This window comes from Gobius niger (genome assembly GCF_951799975.1).
Source record: "Gobius niger genome assembly, chromosome: 3".
Lineage (NCBI taxonomy): Eukaryota > Metazoa > Chordata > Actinopteri > Gobiiformes > Gobiidae > Gobius > Gobius niger.
In genome coordinates this window covers 14254179-14279833 of record NC_136854.1, presented here as the reverse complement: position 1 = coordinate 14279833, position 25655 = coordinate 14254179, and the positions used below count along the sequence as shown (strand labels likewise).

The 25655-nt window shown below is 42.2% G+C and overlaps 1 protein-coding gene across 3 annotated transcripts; it reads left to right on the top strand.

Annotated features, from left to right (window-relative positions):
* The first annotated feature begins 97 nt into the window (after window positions 1-97).
* Window positions 98-22706, top strand: arfip1 (ADP-ribosylation factor interacting protein 1 (arfaptin 1)). 3 transcript variants are annotated; one of them, XM_079553957.1, is made up of 10 exons: window positions 98-405; window positions 2679-3025; window positions 11257-11358; window positions 12303-12411; window positions 13890-13991; window positions 16967-17079; window positions 17249-17470; window positions 19144-19301; window positions 19398-19572; window positions 21078-22706. In XM_079553957.1, exons 2-10 carry the CDS (start codon window positions 2681-2683, stop codon window positions 21234-21236), a joined length of 1485 nt encoding a protein of 494 aa, XP_079410083.1. In that variant the 5' UTR covers window positions 98-405; window positions 2679-2680; the 3' UTR covers window positions 21237-22706. The 3 variants fall into 3 exon arrangements, with proteins under 3 accessions (XP_079410083.1, XP_079410084.1, XP_079410085.1); XM_079553958.1 differs by lacking the exon at window positions 13890-13991 and having other exon boundaries at window positions 100-405; XM_079553959.1 differs by lacking the exon at window positions 2679-3025 and having other exon boundaries at window positions 104-405.
* Window positions 22707-25655: the final 2949 nt, after the last annotated feature.

Here is a 25655-nt window from a genome sequence, read left to right as displayed (position 1 = left end):
ATTTGAGTAAAACTGGAGAAAATGCGCTCGGTTACGGCGGGAGTTAAGGGGTTAACCTGATAACTGCACTTCTCCTCGCTGCCCACACGGGGGCGCACCGTGCCAGGCATTAGGGATGCAGAGTCCGACACAGATGACACCCGAGGGCCCCGCAGCAGCAGCAGCGGACCAGTCTTTCCGGGGTTCGAGGAGAAACTCTGGTGCGGCCGAAAAGAGTGAAAAGACGTCGATGTTACACTAGGAGCCAGTGCTTTTCGTGTACCCTTTGATCGGGTGACAATCGTGCCGTCTATTTGGGAAAAAACGACTTCTTCTTTTTTCTGCACAACACGACTCCAGTTGTTTCTCCAGCGGCGGCTAACTGCTGACAGCTAGCGTGCAAGAGTTAGCCACGAACCAGGACGGGTAAATTTTACTCCTGATCATCGCCATTGTTTTTTCCCCCCGATAGCTAAGCAAACATGTGGCTAGTTTCACGTGTCGCTAATGTATCTTGTGTTGTTATTGCGTGCTTTAGCCATTTTAGCATCCCTTTGCACTAGTCACGTTCACCAAGCTTCCTCCTTCAAAACTACCACCACATCATCCTCGTGCAGAGACGACACGCGTTTATTGGTGATGTCACATGTTCGTTTGCTGTGCTTTGTTGATAATCCGCGCTGTTACGGACACAAAATGCGTCTTTCGATGACTTAATGGAGTTTAATAGTAGTGGTCACGTGATTGTTGATGCAAAGGTTGGTGCAACAGGTCATTTACCTACAGTAGAGGAGGAAGCTGTTCTGCGGAGTGGCGAAACATACATTTAACTGTTCTTACAGACGGTTTGTTATTTATATGTGTAATGACATTAATGAAGAATGGTGCAGGTTGCTCTGTGTTAAATATCACCTTGTTCAAGAACATGTTCCCTTCAAATCATCTGGAAAATGAACGTTTTTTAAACTCTTAACCCTCACCTTAACCAAGCACATTTTCTCCATTTCTCCTTTACCTAAAGCTCCCTGGGGGAAAAGGCGTCACAATCGCTTAGGGCTGCTCGATTATTGAAAAAATAATAATCACGATTATTTTAGTCATAATTGAAATCACGATTATTCAAACGATTATTTGTTGCCTTTAAAAAAAAGTATTTATTTTACTTATATAGTTAATAAAAAAATCTATGCTGAATATTTTCTGTTTTCTGAACAGTCGTAAAAGTACAAATGATTTCAAGTTTGCCTCGATTAAGGAGAGGTCTCTGTTTCACGCCTGCCCCCTGCTGGCCAGCCCTCACACCTGCGCAAGTAAACTGAGCAGCGCGGCCTGATGACATCATCACACAGCGCTGTTTGTTTTTATGTCGGGCAAAAGCACGAGCCATGGCACGTGAAATGTGAAGGGAAAATAATCTCAGCGCCATGAAATAATGCAAGTCTGCTTTGCAAAAAATAATTAAATAAAAATGTATAAATTATGCACATTTTGTAATTGTTTAGTGTAATAATCGAAATTGTAATCGAATTTTGATTAATTGCACAGCCCTACAATCGCTGTATGTAAACAAGGATGAAATCACAATGAAAAAGACAAAAGGGCAACATAAAACGTGACAAGAAAGTGATGAAAAAAAGTTACAAAAACTTATGGCTAAGGGGTTAATGATCCACCCTCATGGTAATGTTTTTGGACAATCGTGAGAAAAGTTCTTATCTTGTGCTTCTTAAAATTGACAGTGCAGTACATTTTATCCTAGGTCTATATATTCTTTTCACGCATGATTTGTACATTTGGTTGAAAGTTGGGCTTGGCGATACCATAACTGAAATCGAATTGTGATCTGATCCCTGTTACATAGTAGTATAGGGCTGAAACGACTAATCGATTAATCAACGACTAATCGATTATTGAAATAGTCTATGAAATGGTCTATTTTGGTCATCGATTAATCGTTTTCTGGTTCACACAGACTAAAATGGAGCAAAAATGACATAAAAAATGTAGTATTTTTGATGAAAACCTGCTTTGATTTTATATTTAGGGTCTGTAGTGTTTTGTACATTGTAAATTTCATGACTAGAGCCTTCAAAAACATTTCCCTTTAGTTTACTCCATCACCACATCCTCAAACAGCGCCACTTAAGCTATAATGTGATAAAAATAACATTTTCCTACACCATGCACAGCCAATCGATTAATCGTAAAAATAATCAACAGAGAAATCAATCGTTAGTTGCAGCCCTATAGTTGTATAGTGTAAGAATAAACATGTCAAAGGCCCGATACCTGAATTTACTTTCTATTTATAAATAACTGTGTTTTAAACTGTTTGCTGTGGTCTAAACTCTTTTCCAACTTTCCGAATGCATTTCTAACAGCCCAGTTCTTCCCAGGGATGACTTTATACATATATATGCACATTTAACAACATTCAGAGAGGAATAAAAAAAAAGCATCCTGCCTAGTTCCTTTAAGCTGTGCCTTAGTTATTTGAAAAATGGATAGAGTTTAAAACAGAACTGCATTGTGTTTGTACCGTTCCCTCGTCCACGGTGGATTTCTCTTGTCAATGAACAAACAGCTGTGACAAATATATGAACATGAGAAACACACAATACGCTCTTTGTCCTTCACAGTCCTTGTAAACTAAGGTGGATCGCGAAAAAACAGCTTCATGAATTCTTTCTTGTTTCCAGGTATGTCGGAAGTTAGTCTTGAGGCCGAATCGGGCAGGACGTCTGCCGCGGACCTTCAGGTGGATGCCGAGGATTTTGACAGAGCGGAGTGTAGCTTGAGTGAAGAGAATGCAGACAGCGTCGGCGATAGTTCAGAGGACAGGATAGACGAGCTCTATGACGTTGATATAGATAGCGGAGCGGAGACTGAAGAAGGCAAGAATTTGGATCAAGAAGATGGTGTTGAGGCTGAGAGAGCAGTCGTAGTGAGCGGTGATGGTGATGGAGCGCACACCAGTGACAGTGCAGACAAAGATGGCAGGGAAACGCCAGAGGAGAGTGGAGACTTGCAGACTTCTGAAACCAAGGTGATGTGGAAGCACTCGGCTCTTGGCTAGCAACGTTTAGCTGCGCCTCTCGTGTTGGTGTCTGGGTCGTGGCTTGCTATTTGGTGGTGGTGGTGGGTTCTATGCTGCAAATCAGTAATACTTTGACATTGTGGTATGGTAAAGGTCTGTGGCGTGCATTATATGTTTTGGATCCGTTCGCTCTTTAAAGTGGAGCTAAATGTGGCTGTGTTGATACAGTTTGGCAGCTTATGCTAAACTTAAACAAATGCTACCATTCAGAAACCAGTTCAACCAGACAATTTGTCGTATACACGTATACAGTCTGAAGCAGAAAAGAGTGCAAGTTTGAAATAATACTGCACCCAGATTGTTCAATTAACTTAATCTTAGTAATGATTTAGCATTTTATGTTAAGGTGTGGTCTGTTGCTTTCACAAACCCAGATGTATGTAGCAACACAGCCACTGCAACGGAAAAGTAAAGTCTGAGGCTGTCTTTGTCTAGCCTGCTGTTCCGATCTATACCATATCACATCAATGAAACGTGGCTTTGGGGTATACTTAAAGGTGTTGTACCTGTTTTTTTCTGTTATTCAAACCAAAGAAAAAGGAAACATAGTTAAAGCAGTACTAAGTAACGTGTTTGTTTACCTTAATAAATCCTTTCCGTAGTCCCTGTGGGGGTAATACAAGTGTTTATGGGATGATTGGAGGGTCTTTCATCTCCCCCTGGTGTCTCTGGCCAGAAAACCATGTTTGCAACTTGACTGCCACCGGACCGGAGCCACCAATACACACTAATGGAATCACGAAGAAGAAGCTAACAGCCTAACAGGCAAAGCTAACTGCGGGCTAACGTCACTTTAAACAGTATTTACAGCCAAGTTTGAGTGAAAAACATTATTTCCATTGTATAATTGGATGCACAGTAACCCTCTCTCCCTTCGCCTTTCCTGTCAGCGTAGTATTTACTCACCAAGACAATTAATAAGTTAAAAAATCGTAACTTGCTGGGACACCTGCAGTTGCACTTATGGCCTTTAAGGGCAAGAGTTACTTAGTACTGCTTTAAATTTAAATAGCTAGTCGTCGTCGAAACTCAGTACAACTTTCTAAATGTCTTTCTAACAACCAGATTATTTACAGCGATGAGTTTCTTAGACAATGAACCTTTTTAATTATTAGCCTTCACTTAGTTATTTGTTCTTAACACCTCTGTGAAATGTCTGTCAACATAGCAATAACAGAGTTTGGAAACAGAAAACATCTGGTACAGTGCCTTTAAGCCGGTCTCTTCAACTCGTCGCTGTGATAACTCTGGTCTTTATGCGTATGTGGCTGTTTTGGGACTTCGCGAGCTGGTTGTGTTTAAGCTTGTGGAATTGTGGTTGCCTATTATGACGTGCTTTTTATGATTGATGGCTGTGATGTGGCTTTCGTGGGAAGATGATCAATCCATTGTGATTTCTCTGTTTTATGACAATACTCGCTTCAAATGTGATGGTGGGAACAGCCAATCATCACGCCATCATTTACTTGACAGAACTCTTTTTTCTTCATGTTTGGTTATAATGATGTTCACTGCTTGTAATGTCTATACGGCGGACATGGTAAGTGGTAAGGCTGAGGTAAGTTCTTATTCATGCTTCATTTGTTGTTGCCGTGTCCATGTCAGAACTGATGCTTTTCCCGAATTGCGATTGGACCTTCACAGTTACCAAATTGAAATTGGAATCTCAATAGACGCAATTAGCACATTGGAAATACTGCGGATATTTAGGTCATATAATACATGTACAGTATCTTTGGCTAATAATGAAATATCCTGTTTCTATCAGGCTAGGGCTGCGCGATTTTGACGAAAAACCTAATTGATTTTTTGAGCAAATATGGCGATTGCGATTGGATTGGCAATTTTTATATTTGATGCATTTAAATGCATAAACTGATAAAAAATTATTAGTGAAGAAGTCATCTAACTTTTAGTCAAACAACACACCTTATATTCTCTAATGTAGGCCCGGGCCTTTACTTACTCAAGCGCATCGAAACCAGGCCTTTATTTCTATTTGAGCAAAACATACTACCAGTAGAATGAAGAAAAACAAGATTTGTGTCCATTTGAACCTAGAATATTATGTTAATTTATGAATTAACATTGCAAACACTTAACCACACGCGGTAAAAGTTAGGCTACCAGTATTCATACATAACAAAAGGCAACTTGCGTTACTGGTTTGACGGCTTACCACTCCAACGTATAACCCAAAAAAAATCCTCCAATTATGTTAAATCCTCCTCACATGCGAGAGGCAAGAGGTGATTGACGTGATCAGGCCACACATTGTCCACCTGTTTTACTCACATGTTACTATCACAAGCATAATGTTTCTTTTGCATTCAATTAGACATTTAAAAACGCAGCAGCCTGTATTGGAGACCGGCTTGTATTCGCCTCCGCCAACAGCGAGTCCGGCCAGAGACACGTCCGGTAATGGAATACAAGCCAGTATTAAAAAAAATATGGTACTCTTGCTCAAATTGCCCCATGAACAATACAAAATAATCGACTTAAATTGTAGTGGAAACACAAGCGTTTACTGGGTAGCGTCAATGCAAGGCAAGTACATAGATCGTGGCGTGCAGGTTAGAACCGTGTTCAGTGGAAGGTGGCTCTAGTCACTATAGCCGCAGCTTTAGGGAAACTCAAACTCATTTTTATCTGTTGCAGCTGAACCTGAGAGCAGAGGCTCCACATTTCTGATTGACAATCAGAATTAGATTCTGATCTATCACTCAAATGCCAGACACGGAAGAAGCATTGAGCTCATTGGGCATTGTGGACCTGAGCATTTCCTTTGACTTACTATAGAGGCCCATGTGTACTAAGTTGCACACTTGCAGTTTTTGAGTGGCGCACTGCCGGTCACATGTCGCGGGTCCAGACGGATTTGAACTCCTGACTGGTCACTGCATTGCAGGAATGCGACTCTTCTGGGTCCCATTTGCTTTTCACAATTGTCATGATAGTATATCAAGCTACAAATCAAACATGTAAGTACATTAGACCGGCTAGTCTACCAATTTCACCAGTACTTGCTCCAGATTTTGCTCAAATGTTGTTCTTGGTTTTCTCTAGATTTGCATTTTCCCACTTTCCTTAAAAACAAAAAGTCACTCCACTGTTGGGGAAAAAAAACACCAGTATTATCCATCAAAGTAAGTAATAACTAGGAGAATAGCTTAAAATGAGACGCTAGGGCATCGAAGTAAAGGACCATGTGCCATGTTTGTATTTGGTCCACTTGGTGAGCCTCACAGTTTAGGCTGAGTCAGCTGTTTGCTTAATTGGCTCATTGTGGTTGGCATCCATCCCGTCCTACGTCACACAACAAGTTGTAACCAGGAAGCAGCCTCATGGGGATGGTGAAAGATTAACATGTCTTGTTGACTTTACTTTTCCCAACAAGTCCTGCTCACTATCATACGTTAGCAGTGCCATTAGCTGGGCTAACTGCTGTGTTTGCACTTCAGAGGTGTGGTACTGCAGCTTCCAAATCCAGATTTATGGCTGATATAATATCCGCTTCTCGTTTCAAATGGATGCAAAAAAGTGTCTCACTCCTGTCCTTTCTTTATAATTTTGTTTATTTTTTTCTGATATTTAAAAACGAGATAGGTGGATAGAGTAGCCAAAATATTTACTCAAATAAGAGTAAAAAATACATCTATTTTACACGTCGAAATGAAGCTTGGCTCATAGTGGCATGAGTTCCTTTTTTTTACTCATGATTACAGATACGAGAGTCAATGCAAGGCTACGGTATAGAAACACCCACCTCCACAAAATCCCTTAAAGACACGTGAGGGGCATTCACGGAGGAGCGGCCAGACTATCACAGAATTTACGCTTCTTACATTTGAGTTTGAGACCTGAGGAGAGGAATGAAACAAGCGAAGTGGCCACCACTCGAAACTGGCCGAACACAGGTGTTTATGGTCACAAAGCACAGAGACACTTCGACAGAAACCACTCTGGTCCAGATACTAAAATACTTCACTACTTGGGCTTAACATCAAGAGTAAAAAGTAAAAAGATCTAATGAAAAATACTAACGCATAGACATATTAATTAAACATGGAATGATTAAAGGGGGCTAGATCCAAGTTGGTAATTTTGTACTCTGGCGGCACGGTAGCGCAGCGGTTAGCGCCTCCGCTTCACAGCTAGAAGGTCCTGTGTTCAATTCCCCACAGGACGGGGCCTTTCTGTGTGGAGTGTTCTCCCCGTGTCTGCGTAGGTTTCCTCCGGGTACTCCGGTTTCCCCTACCATGAAAAACATGTGCAATAGGTGAATCCTCCAGCCAGGTGATTCTGACCATCAGCCTGGCTCCACATCATGGAGATGGGTCCCCGGGCGCGGCACTGCCGTCGACCACTGCTCCTTACGGGTCGCCCCAGCGGCATCGAAGGATGGGTTAAATGCAGAGGACAAATTTCCCTACGGGGGCAATAAAGTATACAAACAAACAAACAAAATTATTATTACTGCCACTTCAGGTCTCAGGCGTAACTGCACCTTCTATATGAAGCTCGTGCATGACGGCTTCGGACCTAAAGTAACACCTTTTTGAGTGACAGTGCAGGATTTTAGAGGCAGTTGTGGTGAACAGGTCTGAGCTCATTCTACACATTAAGACATGGCTGGAACATGTAGGGGGATGAAAATAATTAATTTTAACATTTTTAAACTCCTGATAGTCCCTTTAGATTATAATTTATACTTGCATTTTATGTCAACTAAATACATATTTCTTTCTAAGGAAAGAATGAATTCCAATGATCAAATAATAATAACATTTGTGTCTGTAATAAATGTTTTATCCTTAGTGTGATAAAAGTCAAGTGAGAGAACTTAGCCTGGTCTCTGACTAGATTTCCATAGTAACTGAGTCAGACTCGTAGTGAGCCTGGTTTATGAAACCTCAATGACAACAAAATAGGCCTATCTTGAGGAGAACACAAGTGTTATAAACCGACCTCTGGACTCTTATGGCAGATCTGTCCTGCCAAAACGGCATCATGATGGTTAGTCCCATCTATTGCACTTTGAGCCCATTCAGCAAGAAGCCTGAGGGCCAACAAAAAAATCGTTCTGAAGGCTGCATTTGGCCCCGGGGCCATAGTTTGGACACTCCTGCACTAGGGATAAAATAGAGATAGGGTTAACTATGCATAACAACATATGTTTTGGTTCTGATTATATACATTTTAACTATTTATTGAGAACTATCATGTTGCACCTCAGTGAATCACAAACAAACACATTTTTTGATACTAAGACCAGTTTGCTTGTAAAGTGGAATCATCAACATTGAATGGAATGAAGAGCAGTGCAGAGGAGACACAGAGATGTTTGTTGATTCTGATGTTTACCACAATATCCCGTGTGTCCAAAATGTCCATTTGAATTGGTGTTTGTTTATTTTAAACTGTAAGATCATTGTCATGTGTGAAACAAATTTTCTGTTATTGTGTAATTTGAGACCCATCTTTGCAAACTTAGTTTTTTACACTTCACACAGATTATCAGCTCTTCTCTTATCAGCAGTTCCTGGTTCTAGAACAGTACACGTCTGGGCTGCGGGCATCATGTGTCTTTAAAATATTTATGAGTCTGTCACATGACACTCCCATTTGAATCCTTATGTTCACCAGCAGATGGACTGTTAACACATAATATAAAGTTTGTTTCCACTTATTAATTCATCACCATAGCTTCTATTGTAGATGTTTTGGTTACAGCAGATACATGGACACACCCTTCTTTCATTACGCCAAGACGACTGACATGAGAGTAGACTTTGGAGCACAAGAGGAAGCACTGTCACAGTAATGTCTTGCTCTCATAACCCAAGAAATGGTTTGGCTGTAAAACTAGCATATCATAGCAATAAGATTACAAATTTACATTTTTGCAATGAAGCAAAATGGGATTTCGCTTTAAGTTTCTATTAATGTTTTGAATACTTGAATAATTGCTCTCTTTATAATCCTTATAATTGGGATGAAGTCAAGAAAGCCCTATACCCTATTAATTCCCAGGGTTTGTTGTTCCCAGGCGAATTGTGTTTTTATCTTAATGTTTTCAGATACAAAAATAAGGAAGAAGAAAGAAAATCCAATTTAAATCTATTGGTTTAGATCTATATGTATATTCTGTTGACATTTTCTTTAGAATAGTTTTTATTTTATTTTTTCATGATCGGGTTTCCAATATTCCAAAATTGCAGGTCATACACTTATAGAGAGGCTGTACTTTGTGTGCTTTGTGGTTTTTCATCACTGTCATGGTGACATGATGTATTAACTCCTGTTTCTAGTTCGAAGTGAGTTTGAGTAAGGACCTCTTGTAAACTTTTATAGCGGTGTGCGGATGTCCTAGTTCTCCAGTCCAGAGTGCAGTAGCGCAACAGCTGTATTTCGTGCCAGGGATCAGAGCCACGTTGCGTATTTTATTGCCAAACAACTGTTGTCTCCACCCCACGACTCTGTGGAGCAACATCCAAGTATCCAGCTACACAAGGACAGTGGTTTTCTGTGTCACTGAACTAGTTTAACTTGGATAAAAGGTTGATTCTGGGGATGCAATTGCAGTTCAATCAAAATCGCATTTTTGATGGTACAAACATGATACAGAGGCTGCAGTGTTATACATAATGTTCTCCACGTCTGTGGTATCTTATTCATAAAAGCTGTTAACCCTGTAGTGTAGGCCTTTACAAATATGTTCTGAAATGATTAGGACTGTCATGGAAATTACTATATCGACTTAGAACAGATAAACGATACATTTTTGGGCTCAATATTTATAGTCCCCTCTCTTGTACTAGTTTAGAGTTGAAGGTCTGTTGAACTTGAGTTGATAGAAATGTTCAAAAGTTTGTTCGATACATCATTTCCTATGATAACTGGGGTTAGCTAGTTATGCAGTATACTGTTGTTGTGGAGATCTACGTGCACGTAATGCCATTCAAATAAATACATGGGTGTGTCACAAGTTAAGGTTTCTTGTTAGTTGCTCACTTGGTAAAAGTGATGTTGAATAGTGCTACAAGCAGGGCTGACGTTAGCCACCCTGGTGCCCAAGGCAAGGTTGGACCTCACCAAATCAGTTAATCCTGTATCACTGGCAGCAAGTATCCTGGGGTGTCTTTGCAGCTCATATGCAGACATGAATAAAGCATTTCCTGATATTTCTGGACCCAAATGGCATTCCATGTTTTCCATCGTTTGTTGTTTATTGGCTGCCAGTTCAATTGGACTTAAAACATAGTTCCTATTATTGTTTTTGATTTCTTTTTCTTATCATTTTATGTTTTTATGCCTATTTATTTGCCTAATATTATGTTTTTACACATTTTCATTGCGATGTTACACAGCTCCCCGGTTTCTATCCCCTTTGGTTCCAAAATTATGTCCAAAAACAGTCGACGGCGGATGCATGGACCATAAAAAAAAAAAAAATGCAGGTGGCATATGCCCTCGCTACAAGATTGCACTCAATTATGTGCTTTACTGAGAATAAAATGTAATTTTACCATGGTGTCAATTAAATTCTCGAGTTTAAAGCAGAACTCGTGCCCCGAGAGGCCGTAAGCGCCACTGCAGGTGTCGTAGCATGTTACGTTTTTTTTTTACTCGATAATCTGTGAGAGTAAATACTACGCTGACAGAAAAGACAAAGGGAGAGAGGGCCAAACAATCCAATTACACAATGATCTTTTTTATTCCACTCAAACCTGGCTGTAAATACTGTTTAAGTGGTACTAGCCTGCAGCTAGCTTTGCCCGTTAGCCTGTTAGCTTCTTCTTCCTGATTCCATTAGTGTGTATTGGTGGCTCTGACCCAGTGCAGGGAAAGTTGCAATTATGGTTTTCTGGCCAGAGACACTAGGGGTAGATAGATGAAAGACCTCCAGAGGGACTATGGAAAGGATTTATTAAGGTCAACAAGTTACTTAGTACTGCTTTATACTTCTATAAAAATGTCCTGAGATGTTGTGAAAGGTTCAACTGAATCTTGATTTCAATTCAAATATCCAAAATGTAATTGCAGTTGCCTCGTTTGTGTGTCTCAACAATCCTAATTTGAATCCAGTGAGTCAACCGTGTCCACCAGTTATCACCTCCCTCTTGCTGCTGGATGAGTTGAGACAAAAGCCTGAGTTAGTGTGTTTTGTGTTGCAGGAAAGCACCATGGCTGAGGACGCGCACAGGAGCTCAGCCGCCGAGATCCCAGTCACCATCAACGGCGAACTGGACCAGAGCCCGGAGCCGGTCTTCCCGAGGGTGAGGACTGCAGCACCCGTGTCACATCACGTCTGGAGAAAAAGCTCATATGGAATCTATGGTTGTCAAACTGATCGCATTAACGCATGTGATTTATTATCACAAATTACTCACCGTGCACATCACTCTCGTATTTGGATCTGCGTTTTTGTACAGTCCTATGTCCGTAAATGTCCTTGTCCTGTAACATGTTTTGTACTTTTAACTGTCTAAAAGCCCATACAGGGACAGGCGCTCTAACAAATGAATAAAATGAGCACAGAGCGGACATGACTTAGCAGTGTGTGTCAATGGGCAACGGCAGACGGAGAGTTGGTGCATCATTTCACCAAGCAGAGAACACAGGAAGACTCCAGGCAGTATTATGTTATCCCAGCAGCTGCATGTGATGACATGCATAACCAAAATCAGTCACAGCCACAAGCAACAATAAAGGGCCTCACTCTAATGAGCCTCAGTCTAATGCTAAAAACGAAAGCTTTATGTAGGCCTATTATACGTATATAATGAATAAAATAATTACATGAAATTGAACAGTAATTAGTCCAATTTCAAAAGTGCGGTTGATAAACAAAAATGGATCAGTGGCAGCGTGTTTGTGTTTTTAGGCAAGACACTTCACCCGCTTTACCTCTGCTGTCTGTGTAAACTGGCTCATGAATGCGAGTGTTTGAGACGCCACTGGGCCAACAAATTTGACCAATGGCCATAATCTTTCGTGGCGTGTTTACCCCCATGAGACTCAAGTGTTCTGACCGAATAAACAAATAATCCTAATTAATTCATTAGCCTCTTCTCATCCGTGTTGGCGCCTCCCACTGACTTGGTGCACCTTAGGATTAAAGTAACAGCACATCTTACCCCCAGTATTTTCACTGAATACGTATGCAAGTAGAAGCTCTATTCCCACAGTTCTCTTCTAAACGTCTCTTTCTTGTCTGTAGGACTCGTATTCTGGCAGCCCTGGTGCTCTGAACCTCACTGATCCCGGCGTGTCACCCAGCAGCTTCGCCTCACCAGCAGAGGGCGCCATTGAACCAGGAGCGTACAAAGGTGACAGACAAACTCCTGTGTATAATACTGTATGGTGTGCTGATCAAATGAAGCACTGCCACACTCTACTGTCCACGTGAGGACAGGGCATTTGAATTTGAAACACAAGCACGTCCATTTGAATGCGATTATGGTTTCCCTTTTATCTCCTTTCATCAGTCAGTTCCTTACGCCACAATGAACGGACACGTGAGCCCATAGAAACCTTTGTGTCAATGTCTTTTAATGCAACACAAATGAGAATCAGTGATGTCCCTACTTAAATGCAGACATATTCAAACCCGTCTATTTATTCCTGTGGCATTACGCTGAAGTCTTGTACTTAATTCGTTGAAATGATTGTTATTTTTCTCATGTGCAGCTCCTATAGAGGCTTTACATTTGTATTCTGGGCAATGAATGGAATTTACATTCAGCGCAACTCTGACTGAGGGCTATGGAAATGAGTCTGCAGGTGTTGGGACTGAACATTTCTCACTTTGAATTTTTTGTATTTTTCTTTTTTTTTTAACCCCCGCCTTAACCAAGCACATTTTCTCCAGTTCGGCTTTACCCAAATCTAAAAGCTTGAGCTTGCAGCCTATAGGCCAGAATAACGGCTCATTTGAATGCTACCAAATTGATCTAAACGTATCTTTTTTCTCACGTCGTTGATGTCACTTGTTTGACTTTTTCATCATCACTTTTTGTCACATTTTTGTCGCTTTTGTTTCACATTTTTGTCGCTTTCTTGTGCTCTTTTGTCACTTTCTTTGTCACCTTTTCATTGCTTTTTTGTCCCTTTTTTTTTGCTGTTTCATCTTTTGTTTTTGTTGCGTTTGCGTCACATTTTTGCCTCGTTTTTGCTGTTTCGACAGTTAGATTTGGGTAAGGCCAAACCAGAGGAAATGTGCTCGGCTCAGGTGGGGGTTAAGAGGTCGATATTTGGTCAAAGGTTTTTACTTTTGTTTTTAAAGGTGACGTCAGTAGGATGAGCTCTTTGTTATTTATGAGGACACAAGCACACAAGTTTTACTATGTATGTGAACGTGCCATTCCTCATTTGAAAGCTAAGCATCGCCAGAATTCAGTTGCTTAGCATCAACGACTGGTGGCTGCGTTAGCACAAACTGGAGACCGGTGCTGGGAGTGTGGAAGTTGGAGAAAGAACCTTGATATTCATTTGGAATTCTCATTCTCTGTTCGTATTGGATCATTATCACAAGACCAACTTTAACATCATTTTTGTAAATTAACATTACTCAGAAGAAGCATCATTTGATTTGAACATTTTTAACTCACATTAAAGCTGGGGTATGCAAGAGTTTTGTGTGTCCTGACCAAATGTGTCATTATTGAGTGGTCTGTATGTTTACTCATAGAAAATAAATGTATATGACTTTTGTATTTATCTGTTACATAGTAAAGACATCATTAAAAGTCATCTTTCCAAACACACTGTATAACTGCGGACTGTGGATACATACTGTATTTCTCAGGGTCATCCAGCCTCCCCTCGTCCCCTGTGACGCCTGTAGCTCCCAGCTCGGCTGTCGCTAGCCGCCTGGCTCGCTCCTCCAGCTGTAGTCAGGCTGAGCAAGGTACCTGCAGCAGCATGTAGGGGGCAGCGGGCTGCTAACGTTAGAGTATAGCCTTTCTATTAACAAGTCACCCCCGACTGGCTTCTACCGCCTCTGCACTTAAATCACTTGTGGATCATACGTTTTATGATGTAATTGCTCTTCTGTCTTTGCTTATGTTTTGTAACGCTGTCTTACACGTCTGTTTACTTGAAGGGGATAACTTTTTGGCACTCTACCTTCTACCTTTGAGCAGTGTGGGCGATTTCACAGGAAATATTAAAACTCTAAATTTACATAAGGTCTGACTCCATAAGATCATTTTAAACACATTTAAACAGTTAAGTTTAAAATATTAAAGTATCACAAAGGTCTCGCCAAGCGTGTTCGTTGATCCGAAGGTCCAAGAAGAAACCACCAGAATTCAGTAGCTTTAGTCAAAGAAGATTTATTCCCTATAACAATTACAATTCTAAACACAGATTCTCCGAGCGCTAAAGTCCCTACACTAATACACACACGGTGCTTGAGCGGAGCAGTCCCGGGAAAAGCACCTTCTAGTCTGCGCGCTTACAATATACACTGCTCACAAAAACTTAGGGCACACTCAAAAAACACATCCTAGATGTCAATCAATTCGATTTTTCGGATGAAAATCTTTATTCATAGTGTAGGGCAATATGTTGAGACCAAAATAACATAAGAATGATAAATGGGAATCAAATTCTCAGCCCCTGGAGGTCTGGATCCAAAATTATAGTCAAAATCAAAGTGACAAATCAGGTCACTGGTTGATCCAAATTCTGTAGACATTCCTCCAAACGAGTCTGTATCATCCTCAGTAGTGTGTGTGGCCTCCACGTGCCTGAATGCACTCCCTACAACGCCTGGGCATGCTCCTGATGAGACCACGGATGTCCTCCTGAGGGATCTCCTCCCAGACCTGGATTAGAGCATCAGTGAGCTCCTGGACAGTCTGTGGTGCGACGTGGCGTTGATGGATGGACCGAGACATGATGTCCCAGATGTGCTCTATTGGATTTAAGTCTGGGGAACGGGCAGGCCAGTCCAGAACATCAATACCTTCATCATGCAGGAGCTGCTGACACACTCTTGCCACAAGTGGTCTGGCATTATCAGGCATCAGAAGGAACCCAGGGCCCACAGCACCAGCATATGGTCTTACAATAGGTCTGAGGATCTCATCCCGGTACCCAATGCCAGTCAGGGAACCTCTGGCTCGCACATGGAGGGCTGTGCGGCCCTCCAATGAAATGCCTCCCCAGACCATCACTGACCCACCACCAAACCGGTCATGCTGGATGATGTTGCAGCAGCAGAACGTTCTCCAGGGCGTCTCCAGACTCTGTCACGTCTGTCACATGTGCTCGGGGTGAACCTGCTCTCATCCGTGAAGAGCACAGGGCACCATTGGCCAATCTGCCAATCGCTGTGTTCTCGGGCAAATGCCAATCGGGCTGCACGGTGTTGGGCAGTAAGCACCGGTCCAACTTGTGGACGTCAGGCCCTAATACCACCCTCATGGAGTCGGTTTCTGACCGTTTGAGTCCCAACATGCACATTTGTGGCCCTCTGGAGGTCATTTTGTAGGGCTCGGGCAGTGCTTCTCCTGTTTCTCTGTGCACAAATGAGCAGATAGCGGTCCTGCTGCTGGGTTGTTGACCTCGGTCACCCCCCCCCCCCCCCCCCCCCCAGGTCTCCTGGTGTACTGGCCTGTCTCCTGGTATCTCCTCCATGCTCTGGACACTGTGCTGGGAGACACAGCAAACCTTCTTGCCACAGCACGAATGGACGTGCCATTTTGGATGAGCATCACTCCCTGAGCAACTTCTGTGGGTTGTAGATGCTCCTCATGATACCTCTAGTGGTGAGAACACTGGACAAATGCAAAAGTGTTCCAAAAATACGGTCCAAAGGATGAAGACAGGGAAATGGTCTGTGGTCACCACCTGCAAAACCATTCCTCTTTTGGAGTGATCTTGCTAATTGCCTCTCATTTCCACCTGTTGGTGTTGTGGAAATTAAACAGACAAGTGAAACTGATTCACAATAAGCGTGGCTTCCTAACTGGACAGTCTGATATCCCAGAAATTTGACTGACTTGGAGTTACATTGTGTTTTTTGAGTCTGCCCAAAGTTTTTGTGAGCAGTGTATATTATCAAAAATGTGACGTTCACGAAGAGATAGGAAATGAGTTGAGCTTAGGCCAAGGTCACCAAGCTTTTCTCTCAGTAGTTTTCCACTAGAAGTGTCTTCCTGATGCCTTATTTGGAGTTATTTTTCACCACACTGGTGTGGGCACCTGACGTCTCCATAGATTTGAGCAAAAGCATGCAAGAGCAAGAAATGGGGTATTGTTGCAGCAATGTGCGTGTGAAAAGATTGGTTTTCAACTGGAACTTAAAGCACATAGATTAAATTCATCAAAAACATTCAATAGCATTCTAAAATGTAACATTAGCTAAAAAACATCAATTTCCCACAGCAGTGACCATCATTACTGTGGAAAATAACAGTTCTGCCGTTGTATACTGCCCCTCACAGTGCCCTGAGCATGGGGCAAATGCAGAACAGTAAATCCAATAACCATTACATTAGTTCCTCATATCGGGCCAATATTGGCACTTTCCAGACAATCACCTATGGGCCTAGGGGTGTCATCTTTGTCTCAGTTAACCGCCTAATAAAAAGCTTTATTGCAATGCCTTTGTGCAAGTTCGCAGCATACAGTATAATCAATAAGAAGGTTGTGCTGTATGGGACAGAAAACTCTGCATCATGTTCACCTTTTGCAGCTTTTGCACTCTGCTACTCTGTCCCCCAAACCGTGACCCTCACAATGTCTTCTCTAACTATAATGATTCCTCCTATCTGGTTAATTATTCATAAATCCATTAAACCGCGATTACGGTGTTTGTTCAGCCTCCAGATCTTATCACATTGATATCTCACTATTCTTTTTAACTGTCCTTAGGTCAAATGCAAGGACAGCCCCAGAGCGGCGCGCTGGTGCTTTCTGATGACCTCAGGAGCCCGGCTTTGGAAAAACTGGATCTGGTCAGAAAATGGAGCATCAACACATACAAGGTAAACAATTTGATATATTTTTGTTACTCGTCTCTACTGTACTATTTGTTAGACAGGACAGAGAAGCATGCTGTATAAGGATAGAGACACTCAATTACCATTAAGGACTATTTGTGTTTTGACTGCGGAAGCCAAACTTGACCCCGCTGTCTGTCCCGTTTCCCGGCAGTGCACCAGGCAGATCATCTCGGAGAAGCTGGGCAAAGGTTCGAAGACGGTGGACATGGAGCTGGAGGCCCAGATCGACGTGCTGCGGGACAACAAGAGGAAGTACCAGCATGTGATCAGACTGGCGCAGACGCTGTCCGCCCAGCTCTCCCAGATCATGCAGACGCAGAAGCAGCTGGGAGACGCCTTCGCAGACCTCAGCCTCAAGTCGCCTGAGCTCCATGTAAGCCGGCGCATCGTCCTCCCGCTATATGGAGTGATGGGCCTACTTTGGCTGTAGAGGAACACCATGGGAATGTTAAACTTGTATCTGAGAAAATGCACTTGGTGAAGGCGGGGGTTAAGTTATACGTTTCACTATGCTAGCTGTATGTTTGTGCAGGCGCTCATTCGTCCAGGAAATAATCATCGTAGTGAAGCTAAATCTTCGACTTTATTTCATCTTCAATATGAAACTGTCACCTGCAGCAAACACCAGCGGAGACTACAAAGTACTACTAAATATCCCAGTTAGCATATTCATCCGATAGCTTATCCATTTTTTTGTTTGTTTTTTGGTTTTGGGAGTGAGTAGGTACAGTATATGGCCTGCTCCATTCCTCCGTCTCTTGCTAGCTTGCACACGTCTCGTTATGTTTTAGTGCTGGAATAAACTTTGGACAATGTAAACTTGAAAGTATTAACATTTGAGTGAAGCTTGAAATATTAACAGCTAAACTACACATGTTAGAAAGAGGTCTAAGCTGCAGAGTTAGCCAGTTGTTGTTTTTTTTTCAAGTTGTAGTCTTTCCTGTAGCTGGTAGCTAATAATATAGGGCCAGATCTTGTGCCTGGCGCAAGGACAGCGCAAGCTTCAAGCGCTATGGTTATCTTTCATGTGGCACAGCTGTTGTGCTCTGTGCCTGCGCCACTGGCGAGAGGGCGTCACTTTCAACAAGAGAGTTCGACTGAGGCGTAGTTTATTACAAGCAGCACTGATAGCGGTGCTCTGATGGCAGCCTCTCATTCATTTCCTCGTTTATATTGCGTTGCCCTTTGTACTTCCTCTAGCATTATAGGCTCTCGCAGGTCAAACTAAAAGCTTTATTAAAGAGGGGGTATTGTGCTTTTTTTCAATCACATAGCCCCAGTCTATAGCGCACTACAATGATGATGCAACCTTCTGTTGGTCTGTAAATGCAGTAAATTAGAATAACTGCCTTGTATAAAATGGCTCTCTCGAAATGGCTGTAGTGAATGTCTTGAAATAGGCCTCTGTCTCTTTAAGAACCTCTGACCCTTTCAGACACGCCCCCTCCACACGCTGTCTGTGGCATCAGTGGGGAGGGGGTTCTGCTGAGGAGCAGTGGTTGGTTACTCGGCTGGTGACGAAAGCTCGGAGGCGTCTCCAGGAGGTGGGGGCGTTCCTAGGAGGACTCAGGCAAACCTATCCCTAAAATGGCTGCCATCAGAGTTTTTACAGATTACTCAAAAATACATGAATGTGCCAAGGCAACACTTCAGGCATGTTTTTAATGAGGGAATGACATAATGACATGATGTAAAGCTTGAAAAAGTCGATTTTGCATTATACCCCCCCCTTTAACCCCAGTGGGAGCTAAACAGTGTTCGTGCCCCGAGAGAAAGATATGTAGCCTACAGCCGGTCCTGCTGTGGTACGGGTGTGCACTCGCTCTCCCATAATTGTGTTATCACGACCAAAACAAAAGCACATGTTCTATCCCACTCTCACAACTCCTTCACCCTCGCCCCTTGCCGTCCGCAGAGGCTGGTTGGAGGAAAAAGGCTGTTGTACATAACACCACTGTTTTTTAAAGTTTCTCCACGTACTTCCCACTTTAAAGCGCTAATTTGATTCTGGAGTGGCAAGATCTGAAACCTGTCTTGTGTTATTAGGAGGAGTTTGGTTACAACGCTGAGACCCAAAGGCTTTTATCCAAAAATGGAGAAACCCTGCTGGCAGCCATCAACTTCTTCATCTCCAGTGTGAACACGTTGGTGGACAAGACCATTGAGGATACTATGATCAACATCAAACAGTATGAATTTGCCAGGTACTGTCTGAAAGTTCAAGCTTGGACACATTTTGGTTCACATTACTATACTTTGGTGGTGGGGGAAAAAGTACACGTTACTCTGTTGTTGCCCAGGGTGGAGTATGACGCGTACCGCACTGACCTGGAGGAGTTGAACCTTGGGCCCCGCGATGCCAACACCATGCCCAAGATCGAGCAGTCCCAGCAGCAGTTCCAAATTCACCGGGAGAAGTACGAGAGGATGAGGAACGACGTCTCTGTCAAGCTCAAGTTTCTAGAGGAAAACAAGGTCAGAGTCACCAAAATGTCAACCACCAGTATTTGACACGCCTCTTCTAATCTGTTTAAATACAAATATCCTATTGAAAAATTATATGGCAGATATTTATTACATGCGACACTTACTACTAAGCCATTGTCGAGATGTGTGCCTTCCCCATGCTGTTCTGAAGCTTCAGCAAAGACTGGGCACTAGTTCCACAGTCTTCAGCCCTATGTGGTTCTAATATGGTTCTATTTGAAATGTCTCTTCTCTGTGACTGAGTTTTTGAGTTTGTTATTGCTATGAAGGAGGGTCTCGAGAGGGGGGACACCCGGGGCAACTATCCATCTGGACATTACATTATTTTTGGCTGTTTCACTGTTTGACGCCTATGAAAGCAGCAATGACAATGTTTTATCAGGAATATTTGGGTAGACTTGTAATGCGTCTGCTGTTGTGAGATTGGGCTCTGTATGAACAATTTTTGGATTTTGATGCACAAACTTTGATATTTTTTAACACATCTTGCTCACTCTCTGCCGGTTTCATTTGGTTTGATAAGACTTTTAGACTTTTTTATTATGTTTCTCTCATCCTTGATTGTGGGATTAGATTAGGGAGTTCAGCTGGCCCTGTGTACGAAACTGTTCCTCAGTCGACTGGAACTGACCCGTAGATTCCACAGTCTCCTCCCTGAAGGCATAACCTTGAAGAGATTGTGTGATGGGTGCGAAGGGGGCCTGGCGATTCTGATGGCTTTGTGGGTGAGACGGGTCGAGTACATGTCCTTAATAGAGGGGAGAGGGGCTCTGCAGATCTTCTCCGCTGCTCTCACGATGCGCTGGAGGCTCCTTCGGCAGGAGGCAGTGCTGGCGCCGGGCCACACAGTGATGGAGCTGGTCAGGATGCTCTCTATAGTCTCTCTTTAGAGGTTGCACATAACGGAGGCTGGGACTCTGGCTCTTCTCAACTTGCGGAGAAAGTAGAGACGCTGATTACTTTTCTTGACCAGTGATGTAGTGTGCATGGTCCAGGGGAGCTTCTCTGTGATGTGCACACCCAGGAACTTAGTGCTGGTCACCCTCTCCACTGCAGCACCGTTGATTGTTAGAGGAGCATGCACTGCAGCACCGTTGATTGTTAGAGGAGCATGCTGGACCCGCGCTCTTTTAGATCTTTCGCCTGGCCCAACTACAGCGTTGGTGTAGTCTTGCAGACCAGGTTGGTATTGTGTGGAAGCAATCGGTGCGTCACTTAGGAAAAAAAGTGTCAACTGCGGCGTATTAAAGACTTGTATTGTCTGTCCGAGGTAAAAGGGCCGGGGACCACTGTTTAACATCAGCATTCGCCATGGGTGTCTGTCCAGCCCCTGACCAGCACACTTACTGTGTCAGGTCTGAAGCTGAAGATTTCATAGACCGTGAAAGTCTACAACATACACAAGATGGGGCCCTATGTTTCAAACCACTTAAACACAAGCATGTGTAATTATGCCATTTTATATTTTTGGCTCATTATGTCGTCTTTCGCAGGTGAAGGTTTTGCACAATCAGCTCATCCTGTTCCACAACGCCATCGCCGCGTACTACGCCGGGAACCAACAGCAGCTTGAAGAGACACTAAAGCAGTTCCACATCAAGTTAAAAATGCCTGGAGGAGACAGTCCGTCCTGGTTAGAGGAGAGTCACTAATGCCTCCTTTTTATTTTGCTCCACACGCTGAACGTGGAGTTCAAATTCCACCCAAAATCTACAGGAACTGCCACCTTTTCTCTTTCAACTTTCCCTGCCTTTAAAACTTTTGTAAATGTTTTAAACTCAGAAACTCTACAATCCGTTATATGCGTACCAAGATCTTCAAATCATAGAAATGCACTTTTTGTACATTCTTTGTATAAAAAAAAAAGAGATGCTGCAGTTTGTAAACAAAATTGGAGACTGTAAATGGCCTTTTTGTTTCCCAGCGTATGAATGTCGTTACCCAACATAACTGACATGTTGGCTCTTTACGTGCAGCTACAGGGTTCATAAATGTATATGCCATGAAATTAGATATACAAAAATCACTGCAAGAAGAAAGAGGAAAATTATGTCAACATGGCACGAATTTTAAATTATTTTTTATCTTTTTGTGAATACAGAGCAATGAATGTCCTCTGTTCCAAAACATAATGAAGGACCCAGCCTTATGTGACTAAATGTGCCTTGATTTCTTCAATCTCTTACCCTCTGTCAGAGCTTGGCCAGCCATTGAAATATTTTTTACATTTATTTAGACTACTTTATTATTGGAAGAAACTTACCCACTACAACATGAGCAGAACATTTCACAGACAATCTAAAACAATTTGTGTGTTTGGGACAATACTTACACCAACCACAAGGGGTCAGTAAACAAAAACAAGTCCAAAACTAGAGCATATCCTTCATTTTGAGTAGCTTCACTTTGCTTAAAATCAATGTCTGGTCCGGCTACCTCTTTTTATCTGATTTTGTATGAGGAAATCACCGCTTGTTTACAGGACCAAGTTTTTATGGTAGACCAAACCTACTGTATATGCAGACAGAGAAAAGAAAAAAGTGTAACAAATCTGTACAAAACACTCCACCAATATTTATAAAATGTTCTTTTCAAAGATATTTATCCTGATTGCACACAATGAATATTTTTACAGTGTAGACAAAATTGTAAAGTATATAAGGTGTGAACCAAAATCGAGTTTATTGTTTTTGTACATGGAGAGACCAGCCTCTTTAGCCTGAGCTGCTAACATAGTTTTAGATTAGGCTGAGAAGTTATATTTTCACGTAGGAGATGCTGCATGGTGGTATTTTGTCAACAATTCTTACATAGCCGTTTTGAGTGTGAATCTTGTGTAACAATCTTGATCTTACTCTCTTGATAGATGGATTTATACAATACAATATCTGTATTATTTTTTTTGTCCGTTTGACCTTAAATCTGTTGGGCGATGCTGCCGATTTGGCTTCCTGTGTGTGCGCGGCGCGTGTTTACTTCTGAACACTTTGATATGCTCGCTCTTAACTGGCGTATCGCAGCCTTTGTTATAATGAAACAGATGTGTGGGAGTCCGAAAACATTATGTGAATGTTGTGGATTTTGTTGGAGAAATAAAGGCCCCTTTTTTCTGTACGCTTTTGTGCGGCGCATGCTTCAAAGTACACCAAAGTGGTCAAGTGGATAATAGCTGAAAGAAAAGGGAGGACAAATGCTCGTGACGTATTTGTTCAGTGGTTTTATCTCTTACCTGTGGCGTGGTTTATGACTTCCTCTATGTGCATGTTGTCCTATCAACTTGTGTTTACTTTGGGATTTTGCAGATCCTGACTTTGAGAAGCCGTCTACTGTAAAGCGTTGTCTTCCCCTCCTGACTTGAATCCAGGGGCCCACAAATCACCTTGAGATTTTCATAAGGATAATAAAGCCACACCCGTATGACAGGATCTGCTTAGGTAAACAAACGGGGATGCCACCAGGAACGGCAGTGAATCATATTGTGTGTTTTTATACAACCCACACTATTATTGTTATGACTGAAGCCCTACCCGAGTTCATTATTACTTATTGGCTTAGCGGTTTAATTATAGACCGTAGACAGTAATTGTGTGCGGTTTATGGCAAGGTTAATTATGGACTAATGATATAGTGGTAAATAAATACTGTATGATTAATTTTATTTGCATATATGATCTGAAACTGACAGTCCATTTTTGTGCGAACCATAAGTTGTTTATGCTTGATGCGAATTAATCACAAATTTGCAACATAAAGAAAAAATGAAAGCAGGTAACTTGATTCCAAATCCTTTAAAGTGAAACGGGAACATTAGTCATTTACACATATGCTCAGAACAGTCAAGGGGAAAAAGAAAATATTAATTCATTGTTTAAAAAATAATAATAAAAACAACCCAATTTTTGTCAATTTAAATACTTTCATCTTGTAGTAAAGCTCTTTAGTTAGACGTTTTCTCGTTTGAGCATTAATTATACCTAACTGCATTATTTAGGTTAATTTAGTTAATTTTGAACCCTTTTTTGATCCAGATTGATGGATCTTGATAGTAGCCCTAGGGGGTAGCTACTTATGTTCAATATTTTGAGGTGTAAAAAGTTGAACAACCACTGAACTACAGTGAGTTCAAGCGCCAATGGAACTAATAAAGTACTTGCAGGGCTGTTTCTATACATTTGGGGGCCCTAGGTGAGAGGCAAATCGGGCCCCATATGTTTCAACTAATTTAAGCAAATCTTTAACGGACTATATTATTATGCTATACATTTAGACAGATTTTTACTTTATCTTTTACTTGCAGAATGTCTCAACCTCTTAACCCCCACCTGAACCAGCAACAGTGTAATGCCTCATTTGAAACAAAACTGATTGTATCTCTTATGTCCTGTTGTTGGCGTGGTTTTGTCACATTTTTGACTCTTTTTTTTGGCTCTTTGTCGCTTTTTTGTTGTGTTATTGTTGCTTTTCTGTCCCGCTTTTGTTGCTCTCGTCGTCCCTTTTTGGCCACATTTTTGTTGCGTTTTCATCCTTTTTTTGCCGCTTTTTTCCCAGAAGCTTTTAGATTTGGGTAATGCCAAATTTGGGGGAAATGTTGCTCGGTTCATGTGGGGGTTAAAGGGGTTGATCTCTTCATTAATTCCCAGGCAGCATATTTAAAAAGCCACCTCAACAAAGCAAAACAAATGAACATTCAGGCTGATAAGCTTTCTGCACGCTGATTTTTACCGCCCAAAGTATGTGACTGCAGCACACTTCGGAGGCTACGTGAGCGTCTGAAGTGAGCACCTGAGCCAATCAGCTTGAAGGCTTCTCCCCTCGGCTCTGCCCCTCCCTCCCTCCCTCCCTCCCTCTGCGCGTGCTGCTGCTGCTGCTGCTGTGTCTCCGCTTGATTTGACTACTGCAGCTCCATCGGGACACCACCAGCCGCTCACCTGCGCCGCCCGAAACGCATCATCCACGCAGATTTTCTCCTTTGAAAAGTATCCCGCACTGAACCCTAACGCTGTCGGAGCGGATTACGCGTCCCGACCAGCCGTGTCATCCCCACACCGAGGTGAGTGAGGCAGGAGCACTCGTTTTTACTGCAGCATCTTGGAGGGTGGCTGCTGTGCTGGGTGACGAGCTACTGTAACTTGGCGCGTGGACCTCTAAACAACAAGCAAGCATTTTTTTTTTTTTTGGACTGAGCTCGATGAATTGCTTTGTAGCTAGCGGACTTGCACGTGTTGCACCATTATTGAGAGTGAAAGATGACGTTGTGAAAGCCTGCAGTGTTTACATCCTGAACAGCTCGGGCTCTGGGAGGGTAAACATTGCAAAACACATAGGCTGCTGTGAGTGAGTGCGATCATAGATGGGATAAAGGGCTTGCCCTGGAACTATACAATTAGGTCTATTTATTTTGCTGTCTGTTTTTTGGTTTGTTTTATGTTTAAACTAGCTTCTGCAACTGTTGAGGTCAAGTGGTGCCAACTTTATGTCGGATGATAATATGGGTAATACCTGGATAATAAAGGTGTCTATGTGGAGGTGTTAATAATAGGGTTTCACTCACACTCAGGTACTGCTGATGTATGGTATCAAAAAAGTTAAAGGTTGTTCTTTAGATGCCAGGTTTTGATGCTTGGTGGGTCCTGAAATTATTCCTAAGCTATGAAATAAAATAAAAGTTCAATACATGAATATCATCACTTCCTTTTTTATGAATTGGGTACCAAAACGTATTGTTTATATACCAGTACCGGCATTAACCAAGGACCATTTAAGTACTGGACCAACAAAATTAAAGATACCGACCTAACCTATTTCAAAATGTTTGTTCTACACTTGGTTACTTGTAGACAAATGCATTGAAACTTAGGCCTTCACTGCTTCTGCATGGGATTTACCAGTAATTGCATTCATAATACGCCTCAGCAGAGCCAGATCTAATAGCAATTCTGCTTCTAGCCCTTGTCTTCAGTTATGAAAGACTTAAGTGGTCTGCTCGGAGGTGCTTTATCACTGGTGGCTGTAGCTCTATGGATTTTTGTCTTTTTATGTGATCTTTTTGGGATTATTTAGGTTGATTCCCA